Source organism: Micropterus dolomieu, linkage group LG09 (assembly GCF_021292245.1).
Source record: "Micropterus dolomieu isolate WLL.071019.BEF.003 ecotype Adirondacks linkage group LG09, ASM2129224v1, whole genome shotgun sequence".
Lineage (NCBI taxonomy): Eukaryota > Metazoa > Chordata > Actinopteri > Centrarchiformes > Centrarchidae > Micropterus > Micropterus dolomieu.
In genome coordinates, this window is record NC_060158.1 from 27,943,497 (window position 1) to 27,965,261 (window position 21,765).

The window sequence follows — 21,765 nt, forward strand, 5'->3', positions numbered from 1 at the left end:
TTTTGTTACATTATTAGGATTGGTAACTAGAAGTAACACAGCCAAGTTGGTAAGAATACATTTCCTAGGTTAACTTTATGTTAAAACAATATCTTTTGCATTGCTGCGGTGTGTTTTTGAGTCAGGTGACTTGGACAGAAGTCAGCCTCGTCATGAATCTCATGACTTTAGGTTTCTTTACCCTGCGGCAAGACAATAGACATAGCAGGAATACCAAGCAAAGGCATTGGATCAGTTTTCCATTAAATGTTTATTTGAAAGCAAGTTGATTTTTAAAACCCTTCATTACTTTTTTAATTTTCTTAAATGTGGTAAGGGGTGCAGAGATTAGGACTTGGACTTGACCTGGGACGTGCCCTTTTTTTGTGACTTGATAGTCCTTATGTGAGATTTGTTCTTGCCTTGGGACTTTTATTTATTTTATTTTATAAGCCTTGACACCTGTTACTTACAAAACAATGTCTTTACATCTGCAATGTAGCCTCTCTTGTTTTTGTTTTTTTATCAGAATGAATAAGGAAGAGAAAATTATTTCCGGCAGCATTACAGGATCATGTTTGGATCTGTCAATTCTGACACACCACTGTATCACACAGTTTCACTTTGGTTCTTGGGAATGTTCACTGAAAATTGACAACCTAGATGACAGGCTGTGAAACTCCCAATTTTCCGCTGTTTATCTTTGTAAAAAAAAAAAGTGTGTGTGTGTGTGTGTGTGTGTACATATACAATCAGAGGGAGCTTTATTGCCAAGTAGTGTTTTACACATCCAAGGAATTTGCTTTGGTGTTAAGGTGCTACACACAGACAGACATACAGCTGACATAAATAGATGTAGAAATATGAAATAAACAAATGCAAGTTATATAAGAAGAACAGAAAAAGATAATACAACTGACAATATTTTTGAGTAAAGGTTCATAGAAAGTTATAAGCTATAAAACGAGACAAAAGGTCAGTCTTCTGTACATTTCATACCTTGTTCTATGCTAATTCACTGCACATCAAGGGTATACACAATATACAAATACCTAATGACCCCCATGCAGTGGTCATCAACCAATAGCAGACATTACTTACATTGGTTAACGGATAAGCTTCCATACATCCAACGAACAACCCATGCGCATATCCAGGAAGTAGTCGTGGTGGTCCCACCCGCCCTCGGGCCAACCTCTTCTGTCAGTAAAGACAACAATGATCCGTTTGATCAAGTAACGCTGTAATAACGGCTCTGTGGGTGTGATGTTTGTGTCTGTACTCAGAACGCAGAAAAATAAGCGTAAAACTTTGCAATTGTCGTCGCTAGAATCGCATGTATGTGAGTTAAATTGAAGAGTGGTTGGGACTGGACGTCGTGAATTAACTTCAGAAACTTTGGTAGCTGGCAAAGTTTAAAATGGATAGCCCATGCTGCGTGTGCTGAAAAACTAATCCATAAAGTTATGGTGTGAGCGATTTAACAGGACATTGTACGTTTACCACTCATAGTGTTGAGAAAAAGTTTCATTAACTGAACGTGGCTGCTGATAATGTCAGCATCAACAGCTGCAGCCAGAGCATCCCAGCAGCGCGTCAAGCACAGCGGCTCCCCAACAGCCGCCTGCCCCTCCTGTAGCAACACCACGGTCCGGTTGCAGCCTATCCGCGCCACGGTGCCGTACCAGCTTTTGCGTGGAAATCAGCACAGCCCAACCCGCTCCGCTTCCTCCTCCTTCTCAGTAGCCGGGAGCAACACAGGACCGACGACGTCCCGTTGCTCCAGTCCCGCCAACCCGGGTGGAAGCGGCTCGGACGGCAGGCTGGTCCACAGACAGAGACTCTCACCGCCGGACAGCAGGAGCTCGCCAGAACGCTCTCCCCATTCGCCTGTTTCCAAAGGTAATTGTGTCCTTTACAGTAAACGAAGTTATCTTTAACGCACACATTGGCGTTCAGATAGCTTGGTGCTAACTGATGCTAAGTGTCGGTCTGCCTGGGATGGAGCGACCGTCACGCCAAACTACCTTCAAAAATCTGACAACTGAATGGTTTCGGCGACGAATGAACACGATACGTGCATTTAAAAATGAGAACAAATAATTTTTCCTAACCGCTAAACGCTACTCTTGTGTTCGGTGTGTGTACGGTCCACAATCCAACATTAAACTTAAATATAATCTTAACTTTAATAATTGTCCCCACCATTCGCCATCAGGCGCCACGTTGTGTTTTGGTGAGAGAAGCTATTGGAAATGATAGGCGAAGCAGCTCAAAATTTTACATTTTAATTCAGATGAAGACTGTTTTGTAAATTACATATAGACCGAATTGTAAAGCGAGCTGTCATTCGGACACAGGTGGTGACATTTTGTTAAAGCCTATGTAACTTTACCAGTAAGTCAGGGCACCTTAAAATGTCAAGTTTTTCATAGCATATTTCAATGTAGCGAGCCGTTCTCTGTAACTACGAATGAACTAACGTTACCCTTTTCGGTACGAGAGGCTAGGCTAGTTGGCTAGCTTTCTAATTGGGTCATAATACGTTAGAGACCCGATGTTTAACGCTAACAGCATCTAACTTGGAGTGATATATATCTTTAATAGCTGTATTTCCACAGTAGGTCCCACTACCATGATCCAATATCTATCACAATATCAGTAATAACGTTAGTATTTTAGCACAACATAGCTTTGCCTGTTTTGGTGTAACGTTATTATTCTAGTGTGCTAGAATGGCGATTTAATTGGAGTAATTTGATATTAGCTAATGCAGTTGTTATTACATTACAGTGGCATTATCTTTGCAATGATGAGGTAAACATGTCAGTATATATATGCTAGTGTAGTGATGATGCAGCTACTCTGTCGAAGATAAGCAGGGCTCACTGATCTACACCAAAGGGACGATAAGACAGATTTTCAGAATCGGCTGTGAACACTGACAGCTTATTATTAATTCGTTACAGTGAGGTTGTTTACCATCAATGAAACGGAAAAAATGATGGCGTCAGCTGGTAGGTCTATGGCTCCTATGGCAACATTGGGGCCTAGCAGTCTGAGACATAAACAGAGCCCTCTGGGCAAGCAGGCCAGCGTCTGTAACTACATGCACATAAAAATACTATTAGGCAAACATGAACAAACTTGAATATATATCTGTCTACAATGAGGAATACAATGTCCTCACAAATACACTAAAATATCTCTGTGTTTTTGAAATCCAGCTTGTGTCATGGCTACAACATGGTCACTGCATATTTTAGTGAAGAGCTGCTAACTCTAATGTTTTACGTAGGTTCAGGATTATGCTATTACAGGCTATGAAATACACTTGACTTAGCATCTTTCCACTCTTAGATATCATAGCTGGTGGGAGTGGCGTGTACAGGGCATTTTGATCGGGGTGGCCAAAGGTAGGCAAGCCAGGGTGGCACTGAGCATGTTTTGGCCCCCCGCCAGCAACAAATAAACATGCACAGAGATAGCTAACTTTCATTTTGATGGCCCTTTGCCCACAGCCTGACATTATGTAACATGTAGATGCCTATGAAGATAGATACACTGGCATTGCTTCTGCATTTTATTGTCATGTTCATGCTTCTATGGAAATTTTATTTCTATTTAGGTCATAAGTAACTTCACATATGTTAAACATGTTTCAGTCTGTACAACATTTAAAGCTGCAATAATCAGTATTTTGTATATTTATAACTGATCAAATGACTATGTGTAATGTGAAAGGTGTCCCTCATAGTGATGAACCCACAGAGAATTATTATCATCAATGCTGCAGTTCCTCTCAGCTCTTTGGAGCATTATTGCATCTTTTCACTATCATCTTTTGTGATAAACCCACTGTACACTACCAGCACAATGCCAAAAAGCAGACAGAAAAAGTTAGTGACCATCTGGTGAACATAGGGAAGCATTTAGCAGCCAAAGAGCCAGAAATTTGAAGGAGAGTTAATATTGGGGTTGGGTATCATTTAAATTTTAGCGATTCTGATTCCCATTCTACTCATCGAATCCGGTTCTTAACAAATCTTGGATCTGATTCCAACCCCTTCACTACAAATCTTGTCAGCGCTCTGTGACCTTCATCCACTTCCTCCTTGCTCATCTTCCCCTTCATGGCTGAAGTGAAAGGAGTCTCTGTACTAGAGGGGTGTCTCTGGGGAATCGTCTCTAATTTGAATTGTTTGTAGACATCATTGGTTTCCCTTCAGTATAAAAGGTGAATGTCAGCTCACCTGTGTTTTGTGCTTGAGCGTGAGACGTTGCTACTGTTAGCGTTAGCTGTATCTGGGGCGTCATTGTAGCTGGGAGAGCGCGACACATTGGACACGGTGCGTTCCTTCACATTCACGCCGTGTTGAAGTAAACGCTCGTCATGTTGGAGCTGCTTCCTCCCTCGCACCAAACCTCCTTATTGCAGGTGTTGCATTTTGCTTTGTGGTCCTCTTTCTTTCCTGCGGTTCGCCATGGTCCGGGAATGGAAACAGAAGGACTCTCTTCTTCATTGCTTTGTTGACGTACTGCGTAACAAATGATGTGACGTTAGGTCAGGTAGCAGGTCCGGGCAGATAAGGGACACTTTTATGTACTGAAATATACAGAAAGTTAGGAACCAATAAGGAGAACCGTAATGCACATTTCTTAACGAATCCACCGTTCTTGGAAATTTGATAACCGTTCCAACCTGGAACAGGCTCTCGAGACCCAACCATAGTCATTATTGGACTTACTTTCACTAGTTGGACGCAAACACGACCCAACAAACGCTAATGTTGCTCTTCGTCAGCTGGATGTGTAAAATGGCTGTTTGCTAACATGTTAGCTCAAACAACTTTATAAGGTGGTAATATGTCAGCAAATGTTGTTACAGCTTCATTTTCTGCCTCCAAGTGGCTAAAAAGTCAGACTTTGATCAAAAAACTATTCACACCAATACACACAACATTGTCTTTTCAACTTACACAGGAGCTGAACTTATTTACGATTCTGGCCACGAAATGTAAACACAGTATAAATGATTTACAATGAATATGTAGATCAGATACAGGATGTAAGGCACTAAGGGAAACTGTGACGGAAAGCTATTGAAGAGTGTATGCAAGTTTTCACTCCAGCCAAAGACCATAGCAGTTGATTGTGATTTCACTAATTAGCACTCCTACAGCTAAAGAGGAACTAATCAGGCAAAGTAGCTGCTGTAGTGTTGCTTGGGGTAATGGCTTGCATTCACTTGGCCTTTTTCCCAAAGTCAAACTGTCACCAGATTGATCTGAAGCTGAAACACACATCATAGAATCATTGCCCTTTTTTACTGTGATTTCAGTATCTTCAGTGTCCATTAAGGTTGAACATGTATAAATCATATCAAAAACACAGTTCTTGTTACAAAGTTCCTCCAAACAGACCCATCCTCACAATCTTCACTTTTAGTTGTTTTTTTTGGAAGTAGAAATCAGTTTGACACAGAAAATGATTCTTTGTGTGATGGTGGAGGCCCTGCCTACCCTAAATGTAAAACTGAATACTGATATTTTTATATAAAGCAACAGTTAGAGATTAGTGAAAGACTGATTAATGGGTGGGCCCATAGCTGCACTTATATCATCCTAAAATCTAATCTTAAATCATTACTGGCTAGCGTTAAATATATATTGTATTGAATAATATGAATCTAAACAACATTTCTTTGTTTTAATATATTCATTATATATCGGCCATTGAAAAACCCACATCGGTTGACCACTAGTATAGATAGTAGCTTAATGTTACAAACGTACAACACAGACACTGCATTGTAGCATTCTATTTTACTCCAATTTAAAGTAAGGAAGAATTTAAATGTTAACCACCTTTGCTCAGCTCCTGCTAAGCCCTGTTCACACCAGAAAGTGGAACAGAGAAATGAATCCACGCCTCTTAACACAATAGGCTGCGCTAGAAGCTTGGTGACATAGTGAATACTCATAGAGCTAGTGAGCGAACTACTGTAGCCGGCAAGCTAACATATTAGGGAGAATTTATACTTCTGCAACAAGTCTACGACATCATGAGCATTTATACTTGTGCGTTAGTGTCTGCATCGCTCTGCAAGTACACCGCCAAAACACTAGTTGTCAGTGGAGTTTCTGTTGAGTTTCTTCTTCTTTGTTGGTCTAGGCTACTACAAATAATGGCCACTGAAACTGAGCGGATCATGTTGGATTTAGAACTGATCGATGTTGAACAGCAGTTACTTTTAGTGAAATTACTAAAACGCAGAAACATTGCTGTTTTGCTGTTTTGAATGCTATGACCAGCCTTCATCTTGGCTAACGCTAGCTTTATGTGTTCCACTGTCATACAGACCATGTCATTTCTAGAGGAGGAAGAAAGAAGATTTTTGTGCTTTAACTCAGCCCACCTTACTGTTAAACCTCTCACTGCAATTTATTCTGTAGGGGTTAGAAAATAAGAGAAGTGTGACATATTCTGTACATGAGATGCAAAACCTGTATAATGGTCCTTTTAAGTAGAACCTTCTGAATAATGGATGAGTCCCTGGTGGGAGTGTCTCTCTGCGGTTTGAGATGGTCTGACGATGGTCTGATGATTTGACTCAAAGTCATGCTGAATGCCCTTGTCCCACAAAGGTTTTCAGAATCAGCCAAAGGTAAGAATGAACTCATAGAGTCCAGACAGGCTCTGAGAAATTCTGACTAACACAAATCTTACATACTGTGCTTGACCTTTGGCTCTACTGGTATCGTAAACGTATCATTACTAGATTTGCGTCCACACCCACCAATGGTGGAAGAAGTACTCAGATCTTTTACTTTGTAGTAATACCATATATAGAAGTACTCTGTTAAGCAAAAGTGAAATTACAAAAGTATTAGCATCAAATATACTTAAAGTACCAAAAGTACTACTAAGAAGAATAATAGATATCACAGGATTATAATTAGTGATGATCACCTTAATGTTGCAGCTGGTAAAGATGGGGCTAATTTAAATTACTTTAGTTACTACTTTCTATTAATAATCAAAACCTTCAAAGTAACTAGTAATAACTAAAGCTCTTAAATAAATGTAAAATATTTGCCTCCAAAACGTTGTGGAGTAAAAGTATAAAATAGCATAAAGTGGAAATACTTAAGTAAAGTACAAGTACCTCAACAGTAGTTAAGTAAATGCTCTGTATTTGTATAGCGCCATTCTAGGCTTCTGGCCACTCAAAGCGTTTTTACACTACATCGCATTCACACACATTCATACACCGTTGGACCAGCCATCAGGGGCAATTCGGGGTTCAGTATCTTGCCCAAGGACACTTTGACATGCAGCCCGAAGGAGCCAGGGATTGGACCACCGATCTTCTGATTAGCTGGCAACCCTGTACTGTACTGCCACTGTACTGTATTCAATCTAATGTAATTTGGTTAGTTTCATTCCACCACTGACAACCACAGGGTTTTATTTTTTGTACATTTAAAGGTTACAACTATTTGGCAATTCCCTGTTTCCTAACAAACCTGTATGACCTGTAACTGTGTGCCGGGCTTGGAGGAGTGGTGCAGCTGCGGTTGTGTTTATACCACGCTGCAGTGCTCATTTTGACTCATATTCCAAACGCAGTGTAATTTTGTGGCTTTAGTTGGCAGAGATACATGCATACACAGACCTCTTCAAAATCCCAAATCACCTTTCATATATGTTGGATTTGGCCCCTTTAAATTGGCTACATGTTTTAAGCTATGCTAGCGGCATGGCTTTTTGGATAGTTTGGAAGCCTTGAGTTTGGCATTTTGGCCGATGCCATCTTGGTTTTTTAGAACCAGAAGTAACCATATTTGGATATGCATGCCCTTATCTGACTGGTTGCCGTGGTAGCAACTTGTCAATCACCAGATAGCAATGCCTTAAAGCCTTCCCTGCTTTATTGTCTGTTTTCCTCTAAATGGGACCATCACTTGCTAAATGATCATCATGCTCTGTTGAGAGACTTGAATCTAGCGACTGAGATCATAAACACATTATCAAAGTGTTTTACTTAGGGAATAAATTATTTAAGAGAGACTCTATCGGACTTCTTTTTACAATCTGTGGAGACGCCCCCTGCTGGCTGTTAGAAAGAGTGCAAGTGAAAGCCACTTCTGTATTGGTGTCTCTTTTCAGACCCGGAGGTTACACCTGTCAGTCGGTAGGTCTTATCCAGAAACTAACTTTTAACTAACTCACTTTTATCCAGAAACTAAGGTGGCAAATATTCTTAACCTTTTATCTGCTCAACATCAGCATGACATCATTGTGCTCATGTTAGCATGCTAAAATGAATGTTTAGCTCAAAGCTTTGTTGTGCTTAATGCTGCATGGACACACAGAGAGAAAGTAGTAGGCAGTCTCTGGCCTCACGACGCTGTAGGTCTGTGGGTGTGTTGCATTGAGCACGTAAATTATACGCTCTCACTGGACTGCTGTTTTCTGACATAGTCACCCCATTACACATGAGGAAGTCATTCATTTCCTGTTGCTAGAGTACAGAACAGCCTTGTTTACTGCCCTTTTTTTTAAACATTGCACTCCATGTTGTGAAACTGATTTACTACAGCTAAGACATCTGAGTGGGCAAGACTGATTGCATTTAAGCCTTTCTCAGTTTTCCCCTGTAGTGCTGCTGCCCCTTTAAATCTCTGCAGCTCAGCAGGCTGCGCCGGGCTGCAGCGTAAGGTCCTATTCACAGTGAATAACAACCTATCACTGTCCCAGCTTTGGAGTCCGTATGTGTGAAGATCTGCAAGTACAGCCTTACTGAGTCAATAGCATTGCTGTAGACTCTTGGTCTTGTTTTCTGTGATGTCAAGAGAAATATTACAGCATTTCTTTCAGTTTTGTCTCAGTGGTGGCACCTCACTGAACACACCCTCTCCAATTCCTTAAATGATTCATTGATGCGGGGGGGCTGTGGCTCAGGAGGTAGAGCGGGTAGCCCGCTTATCGGAAGGTTGGTGGTTCAATCCCTGGCTCCTCCAGGCTGCATGTCAAAGTGTCCTTGAGCAAGATACTGAACCCCAAATTGCCTCGGGTGGCTGTTCCGCCTGTGTGTGAATGTTAGTTTCTGTTTGAGCACTTAGGCTCAATGGCTCAGTGAATGGTGAATGTAGTGTCGAAAAGACTAGAAAGGCGCTATACAAGTATGGAGCATTTTACATAATTCTTCCTAATCAATACTTCAGTGTCTGTTTTTTCGCTGATGATACAATTATATGCTCAGGCCCTGATTTGTCTGCAGTCTACATTTGATGCTTTCCAATTATCACTCCTAAATCACACACTAGTTTTAAATTCAGAAAACGCCAAGTACAGCACATGGTATTCCCCACCTCCGCCAGTGACTCTGACTATCCTGCCATTAAAACTTTAATTGGCACCCATGTTACTCTCGCTGAGTCCTCCAAATGCACAGGATTTTGGCTTGACTGCATACGTTCTTTCAAGATTCATATTCAGCATTTAGCTCAAAAATAAAAAATAAATACATCTATAAAACCATTGTGCAGTCAACCTTCATGTCCGTCCTTGACTTTGAGATATTCTGTATTGTCATGCTGCACCATCAACACTTCAGCAGTTACATCCTGTGTACTCAGAGTTTCCCACAGAATGATAGTGTAACTGTGGCGGCAGCCGGGCGGGGGGGGGTTCCGTACATGCTTGCTAATAACTTCTTTAAGCTGGGTCTCCGACATTGACAGCTTTGTGTTGGACAGATTTGTGCAGCTGTGAGGGAGAAAGAGAGAGGGACGGGTGAGGGGATGTGCTGCACGAACACGCTACAGCTCTCTGCAATCAAATACGATTTTACATAGGCCTGGTAAAAAAAATCGAACATCAATCTGTGGCGGTCAGTGTTGATATTGTGGCGGGCCGCCACAAGTAAATGAACGTATGGGAAACACTGGTACTGAATCTCTGTACATTAGGCTCTATCACAAATGACACATTTCATGCTCATCATTGTTCTCTGTATAACACGGATGGATAGACTTCATTACTGTCAAGAAGAAATGTTATTCATCTATAAAGCTCTGCTGTTGATTCTATTCTCTCATTTGTTTAAATCTTGTAACTACAGTTCACGATCCAGTAACTGCTTAACCTTAGAGCTCCCTCATATACGCACTAATCTGGACACTTGGCAGAACCGGTTTCAGGTACTATGCTCCTTTTAAAAGGCTTGTTGTGTTTGCTGATTGTTTCCTTGTGAATGTTGTTGTTCTTACATACCTCCTGTAAAGGAGATCATAATCTCAACAAGACAAAATGAATAAAATGAGGTAGATAGTTATAATGAAAACACATTTTATTAGTGGCTATAGTTGCACATGTTGTGCTATCATTACAAACAGACAGGGATTTCAGTGTATCCTGAAACATACATTCAATAAGAGAAGCAGCGTAGCATAAACAGAATAGTTATGGTGATGTATATAATAACATTTCAGTTGTGGTACATTGTGTGGCTTCATGAAGGCAAACGTTTTTGTTTCTCAGCTTCTGTCCTTGTGGTCAGTTTCATCTGTGTGCACATTTTAAAGGGGATAATAGGAGCTCATGTATTGGTCACACCCACGCGAGGATGCCCCAGGTGTGTGTACTTGCGCTCAGTTTCAGGTCAGTAGCAGAGTCTGCAGCCACACTGGTGACCCTGTGAGGTTGTATCTGTCTACATTTACATCTACACCTTTCGTGCACAGTTTAGGACATCCCTGGGTTTTCCCCAGTAGACTTACAGCAGCATACTTTCTGTAGCATTGTTTCCTGTCTGAACCTTTTGGTCTAAACTGTTCGGCTGCAACTGGGGTGGTCCTGCACAGCTGTAGGTTGATCATAGAACATCCTAAGTGTTATTACCTTTTTTTGCATATTGCAGAACTTAGCAACGTAGCAGCTGAGGCTGACAGGCGTACTTGTTGTGCAGTGTTTTGTTATGATGCTTGACTACAATGATTACAAGATGTAAAACAAAGGTTATGACTTTCAAAGCTCAACAATGCAAGTGCCTCCCCAGCTGCTAATAGTTCAAAACATATTGGGAGCACCGGGAGAAATCCCAATGGGCAGCTTGAGCAGCCCATTATACATAAAATCATGTGACTTATGTAACATACTTAAGGTCCGGTACGCCTGTCGTTGGACTAGTGTGTCGTTTTGGGAAACAGTTATATGTGTCATTTTGGAAGTCTTTGACAGTCGACCTATTTTGTGGTTTAGGTAGGAGGACATGTTGGTTAGAGTTCAGAAATGTGTTCACGTTCTTATTTAGTTCTGACCTGTGATCACACATGTTTCTGCAAGGTTATAATGGTGACTACACGACACAGTGATAGATGTCAAAAATAACCTGCAGATGACTGTGCTGCAAATGAAGTTATTGTGCATCATCTTACAAAAATCTTTAAATCATTTGCTGTCTCAGTATGTGGCATATCGTCCCAGGACTACAGTATTACATCCTATGAAAGAGATGATCCTTCCTCATAACCATCATGTTTGGACATTTTCTTCAAGATCTACAGTAATCGAGTGATTGTTGCCTGTACATCCATGGCAGTGTAAACAGGAACTGCTAAAGCATCTAATGCAGCTTGACTTTTTAGATATTGTTATTTCATATATATACGGACCACATTACCAAATAAGACTAACTGTTTTTCCTACAGCTCAAAAAATTCAAGTAAAACAAAGCCTCCGGTTTTACGCAGCCATCATTGAGAGCATACTCACCATCCCTAACAGATTAGTACGGCAGCACAGTCAGTCACACAGTGCCAAAATTCTAATCAATGAATGAATAGAGCCTAATGAGTGAATATCTGCCTGGTTTACTACAGGAGTATAAACCCAAAATAAAAAACTCTTGTGTTCTGAATGGCTTTGGGGTTGATCAGGGCTATGCTATGCTAACATGTTTAATAGAACAACCGATAACTGGAATCAAGTAGGGCTGAATGATTTTGGAAAATATTCTAATTGTGATTTTTTTTAACCAATATTGCGATTTAATATGCGAGTAATTTTTAAGCTCTTTACCTTCTGTATTATTCAAAATGGACAAGCAGTAAATCAGTGTGTAGTATAACCAACACAATATTAGATAGATATAACATAGACTGTTCTTTCTTGTGGGTCAGGCCGGTGTTATGATGAATTAGGTAGAATTATTTTTATTGTGAGCAATGGTGGAGAAGATATCAAATAATAATAATATGAGAAAGATAATTTGAGTCAAGTCATGGCATTAAAAAATATGATATGATATCATCAGGTCGGCCTACCTACAGACCACAAGAAAAACCAAGTTCACCACAGTGTGTTATACAGTAAGCGCTCAATACAAAACCCAGTTCAACCACCAATTAATGAGTCCTTATCGCAGTTCAAATCTCCCAGGAGTCCATCTTTCTGTATCCCAGTAAGCAAACAAAAATACTAAGTTTGAGATTCAATTCAAAAGTTGGCCAACGAAAATAAAACCAAGTGACACCTTTCGTGTTTAATAGACAAGCTTAGTAATTCCCCGACAACAGCAGAGTCCCCCTCCTCCCCCGCAGCCTGCGATGCTGGTGAGCAGCGCACTGGCTGTAACAAGACTGTAACTCAGGACAGACTTGGCCTCTTTCGGACTTGTGAGTTTGGTTTGAAACACGGTTTCACAGATATTTCCTTAGCTGACTGGTGGCTGTGTGTGTGACGCAGGCGCCAATCGCCACAATACGCTTACCTTACTTCACGTGTCTTTCTGTTGTGCATTTTTCCTGTCCGTCAAAGCGGCGGATGGCCCGACGATTTCATTCCCTGTGTCACACTAAAGTTTATGTAGTGTCAGCTTCTGTCAAGCTTAAGGCCAGTGTACAACAAGAAGGCAAGGTACAGCGTAATGACTGCTTTCCTCTTGGGTGTCATGTGACTAGGGCTGCAGCTAACGATGATTTTAGTATTCGAAGCTTCCATAGATTATTTCAACGATTCATCGATGCTTCGTTTAAAAAGTACTTTTTCTTAACAGCGGCGGCGTCGGTGTGGCGTTCACATTACTTGAGTGATCGGTGACAGGGATACACACACTACAGGAGCTGACAACAGCTATGGCACCCGACGCTGTTTTCCAAACCACTTTTATCAGGAAAACACACGTGAAATGTGAAACAGGAAATGAGCGATCCTGAACACGAAACAGCTGTTGTTTGTTATTATAAAGATGGCAACTATAAATACAAAGAATCTGGCTGAAAGGATGGATGGCAGAACACCGGCTGCTTTCTGATAAGGCGCCGTCGTGCTGTTGCCGAGGCGACATCAGTTTTGTTTTACGGTGGACGGACGGTAACATTACAGAGTTGTTGTTTTCTTTAGCTTGAAATAATCCCAGACTTTGGACACTTTCTTTTTTGTCTCTCCTGTTTTCTCTCTCTTCCTCCACTTTGCAAACAGCGACATAATTACATCGCGTTTACTCTGTGAACACGACGTGCTACAGTAATAAATGTCTGTGCGAAACACTGTTCTGTATAGTTACATGGATTAAACTAAGCATCGATGCAAAGAATTTGTGTCTGAAGCATTTTATGAATCGATTTTATCGATTTAATCGATGAATCATTTCAGCCCTACATGTGACCAGAGTGTAATCGCAGCCTTAGGCGATTAGAAAATCTCGTTTTATTACATCGCGATAATATCGCAAATGCAATTTATCGTTCAGCCCTAGAATCAAGTAACAGACACATATTTTCAGGTCTTACCAGGTAGTTCAACTTCCTTGCTTAATTTTCTCCCAAGAAGTCTCCTGTTTTGACCAGCCTCTGTATAAAGTGAGAGTGAAGATAAATCCACGTTTTAATTCAAAAAAAGTTTTTAAAAAAATCAACAATTAACTCTTGAGTTCCTGCCGCTGGTCAGTGACTGGATCAGAGCAGAATCCTGGTGTTTATTCGTCAGAAGTCTATTCGAGTGTTTCTATTGACTTAGTATGTAATCGGGCAGCTTTCACTTCGTTTTCTGTGTGAAGACACAGTAAGAATGTCCCATCAACATGGTTTTAAATCCCTGGAACACCGAGTCTTTTATCCGTTAATGAATGGATATTTAACAACTACTGAAAATGCGTTGACGGCAAAAAAAATTTTTTTCCCCCCACAAAAACAAGCCCAGCTTATTCTGAAAATAACAACATATGGTTTAACTAGCTAAGACATGCAGTGACTATGCCAAAATCTTTAAAGAAATAGCAATGAAATCTGGGCAAAGAACCGATAGTTCACAGGGTAGAATGAGAGGTATAATTAAATGTTATCACATACATTTTCAGTCAACACTGTCAAATATTGCACATGTCTATGGCCTGTACAGAAAAGACAAATTCTTTGTAATGCCAAAAACCACTGAGATTATCTTGCTCTTCAGTGGTGCAATGACAGCTGCATACTGTAGCTGTCATTGCACACTGGGGTCATGTAAGCACACATCAAATGGGGAAATGGGCAGGAAGTAGCAGGCCAGTTTATGTTTGAGCTTGAGTTTATCTGAGACAGCAGGGTCACAATCACGATTATTAATTCTCTATCCAAATTTGGTATGTACTGTAGAACCAACAACATGCTGACATGCTGTGTAGCCAGTAGTTATACATTTCTATGTTCTGTTAAGTCTAAAAGTAAAGTTGTGGCTGGTTGAATTGGGCAGGTCTTGGAATACATTAAAGAGTGACCCATATGTCCACATAGTTTACGTATGGCAGCTTTTCTGATAGGGTTTAGTTAATATTACAAAGGCTACGGTCTAGACGTGCTCTATGAAAAGTGCAATGAAAGCTGAATTTAATGAATTGGTGCTATATAAATAAAAATAAATGGAATTGAATTATTTGACTAATACCTGCATTAGTTTTAAAGCTGGTAGTTGGAATTAAAGGAGAGTTCAAGTGTATTGCAGTTTGGGAAATGAAAATTCTTGGTCTAATCCGAAACCGAATATAATGAAAGAAATTACAAGTACATTCATATTTTTACCATTGCATTAATTAAACAGTCAAAATGTGCTTTTTACTCAGTGTTTCCCACAGGATGTGGAGAGACTATGGTGGGTGGGTCCGAGGTAAAGTAAATTACATGTGTCCATTTACTTTTAATGTACACATGTAATAATTTTTATACTCTCTAACCTGCTTGTCAGCTCACACTGGTCTGTTTCAGTAGATTTACCATAAAGGCTTGAATACGTGTGCACTCCAAATGTAGGTACGGCTAGCTTAATCGCCTTCTCACAAATGAGTGACAGAAACACTCAAAGCTGCTCAGACCGTTTGTTGCCTTTTTTAAGAAGTCAGCCACAGATGGAGTGGATGTGCTGGGAGACAGTTCAGCAGAACAGTGTCTGCAAATGGCAAATTTTCTGTCTTTCTCAGACACTTTAAAATGCTTCCACACTGCTGGCATGTCAACATAATTGTTCGCTAAAATTTATTCAGTCTTTTTACTTATTAGGCACAATGAACACTGAATGTGGTATTGTTGCTATTTTAATTTCATTGCAACATTTGGTGCATCCCTAAATTTGGTTGAGTTTGTTTGCCTTAGGTGAGGTTTGCTTGAAGAGGTTTTCCTCTCATGCAAAAGGCAACCAAATCCTGTTGACTTTGATTCACCCCACTGTGCCGTAACCACACGTGTGTCCCTACAGCCTATGTAATCAGGGATAATTTACACCTTGGATACAAGGTGAAAGGAATTAACTGCCTGCTGCCAGCAATACCAATAGGGCCTTATGAAACCTGTTTTATTTGTTCTCAGATTCTTTTTCATGTGTGTGCGTGCATGCCTGCGTGTGTGCGCAGGAGGTGCTAAGCCCCACCCTCGGTGAAACACAGAGCGTAAATGACACCAAAACACAACAGTATAGTTTTTTTCTGTTCATTTGCCCAAAATGCTGTTAAAAAATGGTTAATATATAATAAAAAAAAATGTAATACTAGGGAAAACATTTTTGCACATTCCACAGTATTTTGGATTTTCCACATAGGGAGACCTATGTGGAACCACTGCACTGGGAGATCCCCAGTAAAGATTCAAATCAGTGAACGCTTTTATTACAACTGTCTCAAGTCATAACTCTGACCTCTTTGAACTTTTAGTGCCACTTAGAAAGAACAACTGCTCTGTAACATATCCATAAATGTAAATGAGGGAAAAATATTTTTTCTAGCCTCAGATACTCAGCCTGTTCCTTATGGCAGTTTATTTGCTTAATTGATTTAACCAATATCATGTCTATGGTGGCCAGGGTGCGATGTGCTACATAGTTTTAGTAGATTAACTGAAGTACTGGTCTAGAAAAGTCCTGAAGAGGGGCTACTAGAAGAAAGACAGCGTGACCAAAAAAAAAGGAAGAGAGATTTTCTTCCTGCGATACAACTCTTTGGTACCTTGTTGAGCTGCTTAACATATTTGGAAGATCATGAGCAAGTCTAATTTAGTCTCTTGACTGTACCTGTAATCCTGGAGGTTTATAGCAAGTCACCCAGCCCTCTACCTTGTTAAATAGGATTCTCTGTTGTTGGACCAGAAGCCAAGAAGATTACAACAAGAACATTGGCCGCATGATGTATTGTGTGAGCACGCATAGGATTGGTAGATGTGGCCGTTATTTGCCATCAGAGTGCAACAATGAGCCTATTATAAAACATTGTCCACAGACAATGCTGTCTGTGACTGGAACTGTACTTGTGTTTATTTTGACAGAAGAGTTGGGCAATTGTTGGAGCTTAATGAATGCCGACCCGGGTGTCATAAACTTTGCTTCTAGAAACATTTAGTCATATTTAAAAAATGTAATTCTAATCCTGGCCCTGCGATGGACTGGCGACCTGTCCAGGGTGTACGCCTTTCGCCCCAATGTAAGCTGGGATTGGCTCCAGCCCCCCCCGCAACCCTGTACACAGGATAAGCGGTTGACGAAGGATGGATGCAATTCTTATCCTGCTCTGAATGTATTCCTTTTTTAAATAATATGTTTTCTTTAAAAAGAACCAATAATTGGAGCCAGATCTATGATATGGGCAATAGAGACCCCTGAGCGTGAAAGGGCCTATACGATGGGAGAAAAAATGGATGATTTGCTGTAAGTGATGCGTGGATTGGAAGCCCTTTACACTTTGTCACCTTCACCCTTTCACACACATTCACACACTGAGGCAGATGCTAAGTTGCCAACTGCTCATCAGAAATAGAAATTAACATTCATATACATCCACACACACTGATGGAACAGACGTTGGAAGCAATTTGGTGTCCAGTATCTTGCCCAAGGACACTCCCCCCATGATTAGAGGCTGCTGTCAGTAATTTAAAAGAAATGTCACAGCAAATGTCATGGGACATTTAAGCAGCAAAACTAAAATCTGTAGTTATAAATTTGACAGGAGAGAGGAAACTCCAGAATTTGGCTTTTTCTGATGGAGCTCAGGATCAAACAGGAGGACGGCTGCTTTACTCCAAACAGCTTCACTGTATGAAGCTGGACTGTGTAAGAGACCTTTTGGATGTGTAGAAGAACGCAGAACATTAATTAACATTAGATCCTGACCGATCCTGTCCTGCGTAATTGTCCATCTTAGTGGGGAGACACTTCACCCTGTTTCATCCATAACACATCCACTATTAATCAGTGTTCATTTTCATCCGTGGTCATAACTGCAATCCGCGCATCACTAATGCACATCGCTCTTCATGAGTAGCCCAACTTATTCTGAAAAAAACAATATGTCAAGCCTATCTAAGGCTAGTAGTGACTATGTCAAGAGTCTGTAAATTGAGGGGGTGAAAACCAAGCCAAAAAACCCTCCTATATGAAAAGTGCAATGAGATAACTTTTTTGTTGAATTTAAATTGAATTGAAAAAGCCCAAGGACTCAAAGGGTACTAGAGCAACAGATATATTCTCTTTAACAGTGGCTAATCAGATGTGGACATTTAATGAACATTTAACATTCTTTTTACATGATCGCTACTGTGTGTACGCTCTCAGGGTATAAATATTACTGCTACTTACTCTGAGATACACACAATACTGTACAGACAGATGCATTGTCTGTGAAAACACAAGCCTGTACGGATATAATGGTACGCAAAAGTCACGGCTCAGGATGTAACTCAGTTTTAGGGTCACAGTTCTGTACATTTTTGGTACAGCAGGGAAAACACACAAAAAAAATACTGGTCAATTTAGAATAAAAAAAATAACACAAATGTCAGTAATGCTCCATTGTAAGACTGACCTGCTGATGTTAATTCGTGAAGAATGACAGCTCACCAGTGTTGAAGCCGGTGGAGAGGGACCTTGGCTTACAGAGCGTTCGACTTTACTCGCAAGCTAGTGCTATCTTTGTCTGTGGTCAGTTCACAGTGGGTTCATCAGAGCTTTTCCACAGGTAATCAGAATAATTATGTAAAAATGACTATTCTGCAAATCATATGGCGGTCAAAATAATCACTATTAGATGTTTTATTCAAAATCGTTCTGCCCTAGTGTAGATTGAGGTGATAATTCTATGTCACTACTACAGTTCCGATTACATTGAGCTAATGTTGCTCTCTCTCTGTCTTCTCTTTTTATCTGTGCAGTTGAAAGGGCGTACTCCCAGCAGGTGCGGAGCTCAGGGGCCATTTGGTGGACTTCTTCCCTGGGCACTATCACTGGGCCCTACCTCACTGGGCAGTGGCCTTGTGACCCCCATGTGCGCTATCCATCTTGTATGAAAGATAAATCCACACAGGTAAGCACAACCCACTCCCCCCAAGCTTATTATAGTTTTTATTTTCATTCCATTTTGAGTTTTTGTTTTCAATTTCAGTTTAGCTTTAATTAGTTTTTAACGTTTGCTAGTTTAGTTTAGTTTTTTATTAGTTTCAGTGTTAGTTTTAGTCTTTGTCACTGCAGGATGCCAAACATCAAAATACAAGTACTAGCTATCTGAAGCTTGTATGTAGGGGCCCAAACATTAAGCATATCAATGAGCCCATAAACGCACACTAGCTGACATCCAGTGAATATAATGACCAGCAGACACATTAACCCAGTGCTAGGGGAGCTCACAGTCGATGGGCAAGGGGCAAGTTTATCCCACACGCAGGATGAGCACTAAGCCAGACCATCAGAACAGAACAAAACAAGGAGAAGAAAACCACCAAGACAGTGACTACCTGCAACCCGAACTAAACAAAACATATCTATACAGTTGCTGCATTCGTATTATTTTGTAAGTTGTCTAAGTTAGCCTCCCCCTAACGTTACATGGAGCTCTCCTCGTAACAACACCTGCTACACTGCAGCCCGACGCCGCCCTGAACCTGGGCTCTCTTGACGGACACGCAGCGTGCCAGCTCTTCATGCGGAACCGCCGGTCTGGCCCATAGGTCCGGCCAGACCAACTGCCCCGCAACGTCAGCTCCCCCGGCTTCATGTCCTCTCGAAATGTAGGCTTATTAGGTCCTATAAAATCAATCAATAAATAAATAAATGAAAACTAAGGACATTTTCTCTTTCATTTTAGTTAGTTTTGCGAACCTGCAATACAGTTTTAGTTAGTTATTGTCTTTTTGTAAAGCCTCGTTTTTATTTTTATTTCAGTTAATGACAATGTTTTTTCACATCTAGTGTTCGTTATTTCGTTCATCATCGTTAACGATAATAACCTTGACTCCCCCTTGTGCCTTCATGTGTCATGCTGTATCCACTCCCCTGCGGAGGTTAAGTCATGTGGCATTTTGGTGAAATGTAGGCAGGGCTATTTCATTATTCCAATACTGAATTGAGCAGTTGATGCAGTATGTGGCCGTTTATTGTAGGATACATGGACTTGACATCGGTACCATAATTAACTACCCAAACACGTGGTCTAGATGTCAAACAGCTGCACCAGGTGTCTAAAGAAAACTCTCCTAATGCTTCTATTTAACTGGCTAACACTATTCAACTCTGATCATGCTTTTCAGTACGTGATCATGATATAGAGACCATATGAAATGGATATAATAAGCGTAATAGAACATTTTAGTTCCCGCTATAGACGCTGGATTAAAGGAGTAAAATTGGCCTTATACAAATCAGGTAAAGATAGGGTAATGTGGATGGCTAAATAAATCCTGATAGAGACCATACAATAGGAGAAGCATCAGTGGATCCTGCTTGGAGGGAGACCTTGCCTCAGATTTTGAGTAGTTAATCTTAGGGCTGCACGATTAATCTAATCGCAATCGTGATGTCGTCATGTGCAATTACATAACCGCAAAAAGTGTGCGATCTCATAAAACGGAAAAAGATTGTGTGATACTGTATTGTCTGACACTCTATTGTGTGCGCTGCGGTCTGCTCATTATCTCCGCCCACAACGGGCTCTCGCATGAGCCTCTAAAAACAGATAAGCATGAGCAGTGTGCGAGTAACCTTTAAGACAACAACCTACCGTAACCCCCGTCCCCGCCCCGCCGCTAATTGTTCAAAACAAAGTCGCGCTCCTCACCGGAGCAACAACAGAAATGCCCGGTGCTCCGGGTCGCTCTGTGACAGAGACATGGTCAGCAGCTGAAGCGGTGAGACAGAAGTAAACTGGGGTAAGGAAGATAAGGAAGGTTTGGGTTTAGCTCGCTGACCATTTAACGTTGGCTGTATCGGTGCCTTTTGTTGTTCAACATGTTCAACTTTTCACAGAGCTGGTGTGCCTGTCAGTCACTTTTAGTCAACCGACCAATCACAGCCTGAATGGAAAGTTTGAGGTGCTACAGCAAGTCATTAAATGTCAACAATATTATTATTGACAAGTTAGTACTTTTGCATTAACAAATTAGAGACCGATGTAGAGCCTTTCGCTTGCACAACGATTTAATGAATAAAAAAACCCCACAGAAATGAAACAGCTGTAACTGGATTTAATATTCAACTAGTGGTAAAAAAGTAGCCTATACTATTATATGAAATTCTAATGAATATATATTTAATATATTATTGTTATACTAACAGTAAACTATTAACTAAACATTATACTCTTTATTTAATACACTCATGTACAGTTCCTCCTCCAGGTTGTGGATAGAGACCGGTGTGCCAATATCTGCGTCTAGCCGCCTCTTCTGTAGAGCAACACGCTCCACTTGTTCTGTTTTACAAATATTTATAAATATTGTTTATAGGGCTGTCAAATGATTAAAATTTTTAATCAAATTAATCAGAATTTTCAGTGGATTAATCATGATTAATCACTATTTGCAATTACACCTGAATCCTAACCTTTTTTTTTTTCTGAAATGCATACCAAAAGATAAATAAAAAGACACAGATACATAATTTTCATATTATGTCTGTTTATTAACACAGCCAAATAATTGTTAATAATTGTTGTTATTCACTGATGTCCAATGGTCTCCTGTCAGGGCGATATGATTTACTTGAGCCAAGACCTCTTTCCTTTTTTCTTTTTCGTTTTGATAGAGCTCGTGGATTTTCGTCATAACTGTGGCTCTTGACGGTGGCCTATAGGATGAGTCTTGAGACGCCACTTGCAAAACATCAATGGAACCTGAGTCTTCTACAATACTAACGGGTCTACAATCCTTTGCAATCCATTTTGCTATTTTGTTGGTCAAATTATCTGAGGTTGATTTTGTTAATGGCCCGCGAAAATTCAGCGTGGTCTGGCGCGAACCACTTGCTGAACCTGACGACCCAGCAAACGCATGT

General features: G+C 40.6%; 1 protein-coding gene across 4 annotated transcripts in view; it reads left to right on the forward strand.

Moving 5' to 3' along the window:
- The first annotated feature begins 1,169 nt into the window (after positions 1-1,169).
- glcci1a (glucocorticoid induced 1a) overlaps positions 1,170-21,765 on the forward strand; it is a 50,460-nt gene continuing 29,864 nt past the window's right edge. The window contains exons 1-2 of one of the 4 annotated variants that reach the window (XM_046057853.1): positions 1,170-1,881; positions 18,654-18,805. In XM_046057853.1, the coding sequence (XP_045913809.1) occupies positions 1,533-1,881; positions 18,654-18,805 (501 nt within the window). In that variant the 5' untranslated portion in view covers positions 1,170-1,532. The remainder of the gene's footprint in view (positions 1,882-18,653; positions 18,806-21,765) is intronic. The other 3 variants (XM_046057854.1, XM_046057851.1, XM_046057852.1) reach the window with 3 other exon arrangements.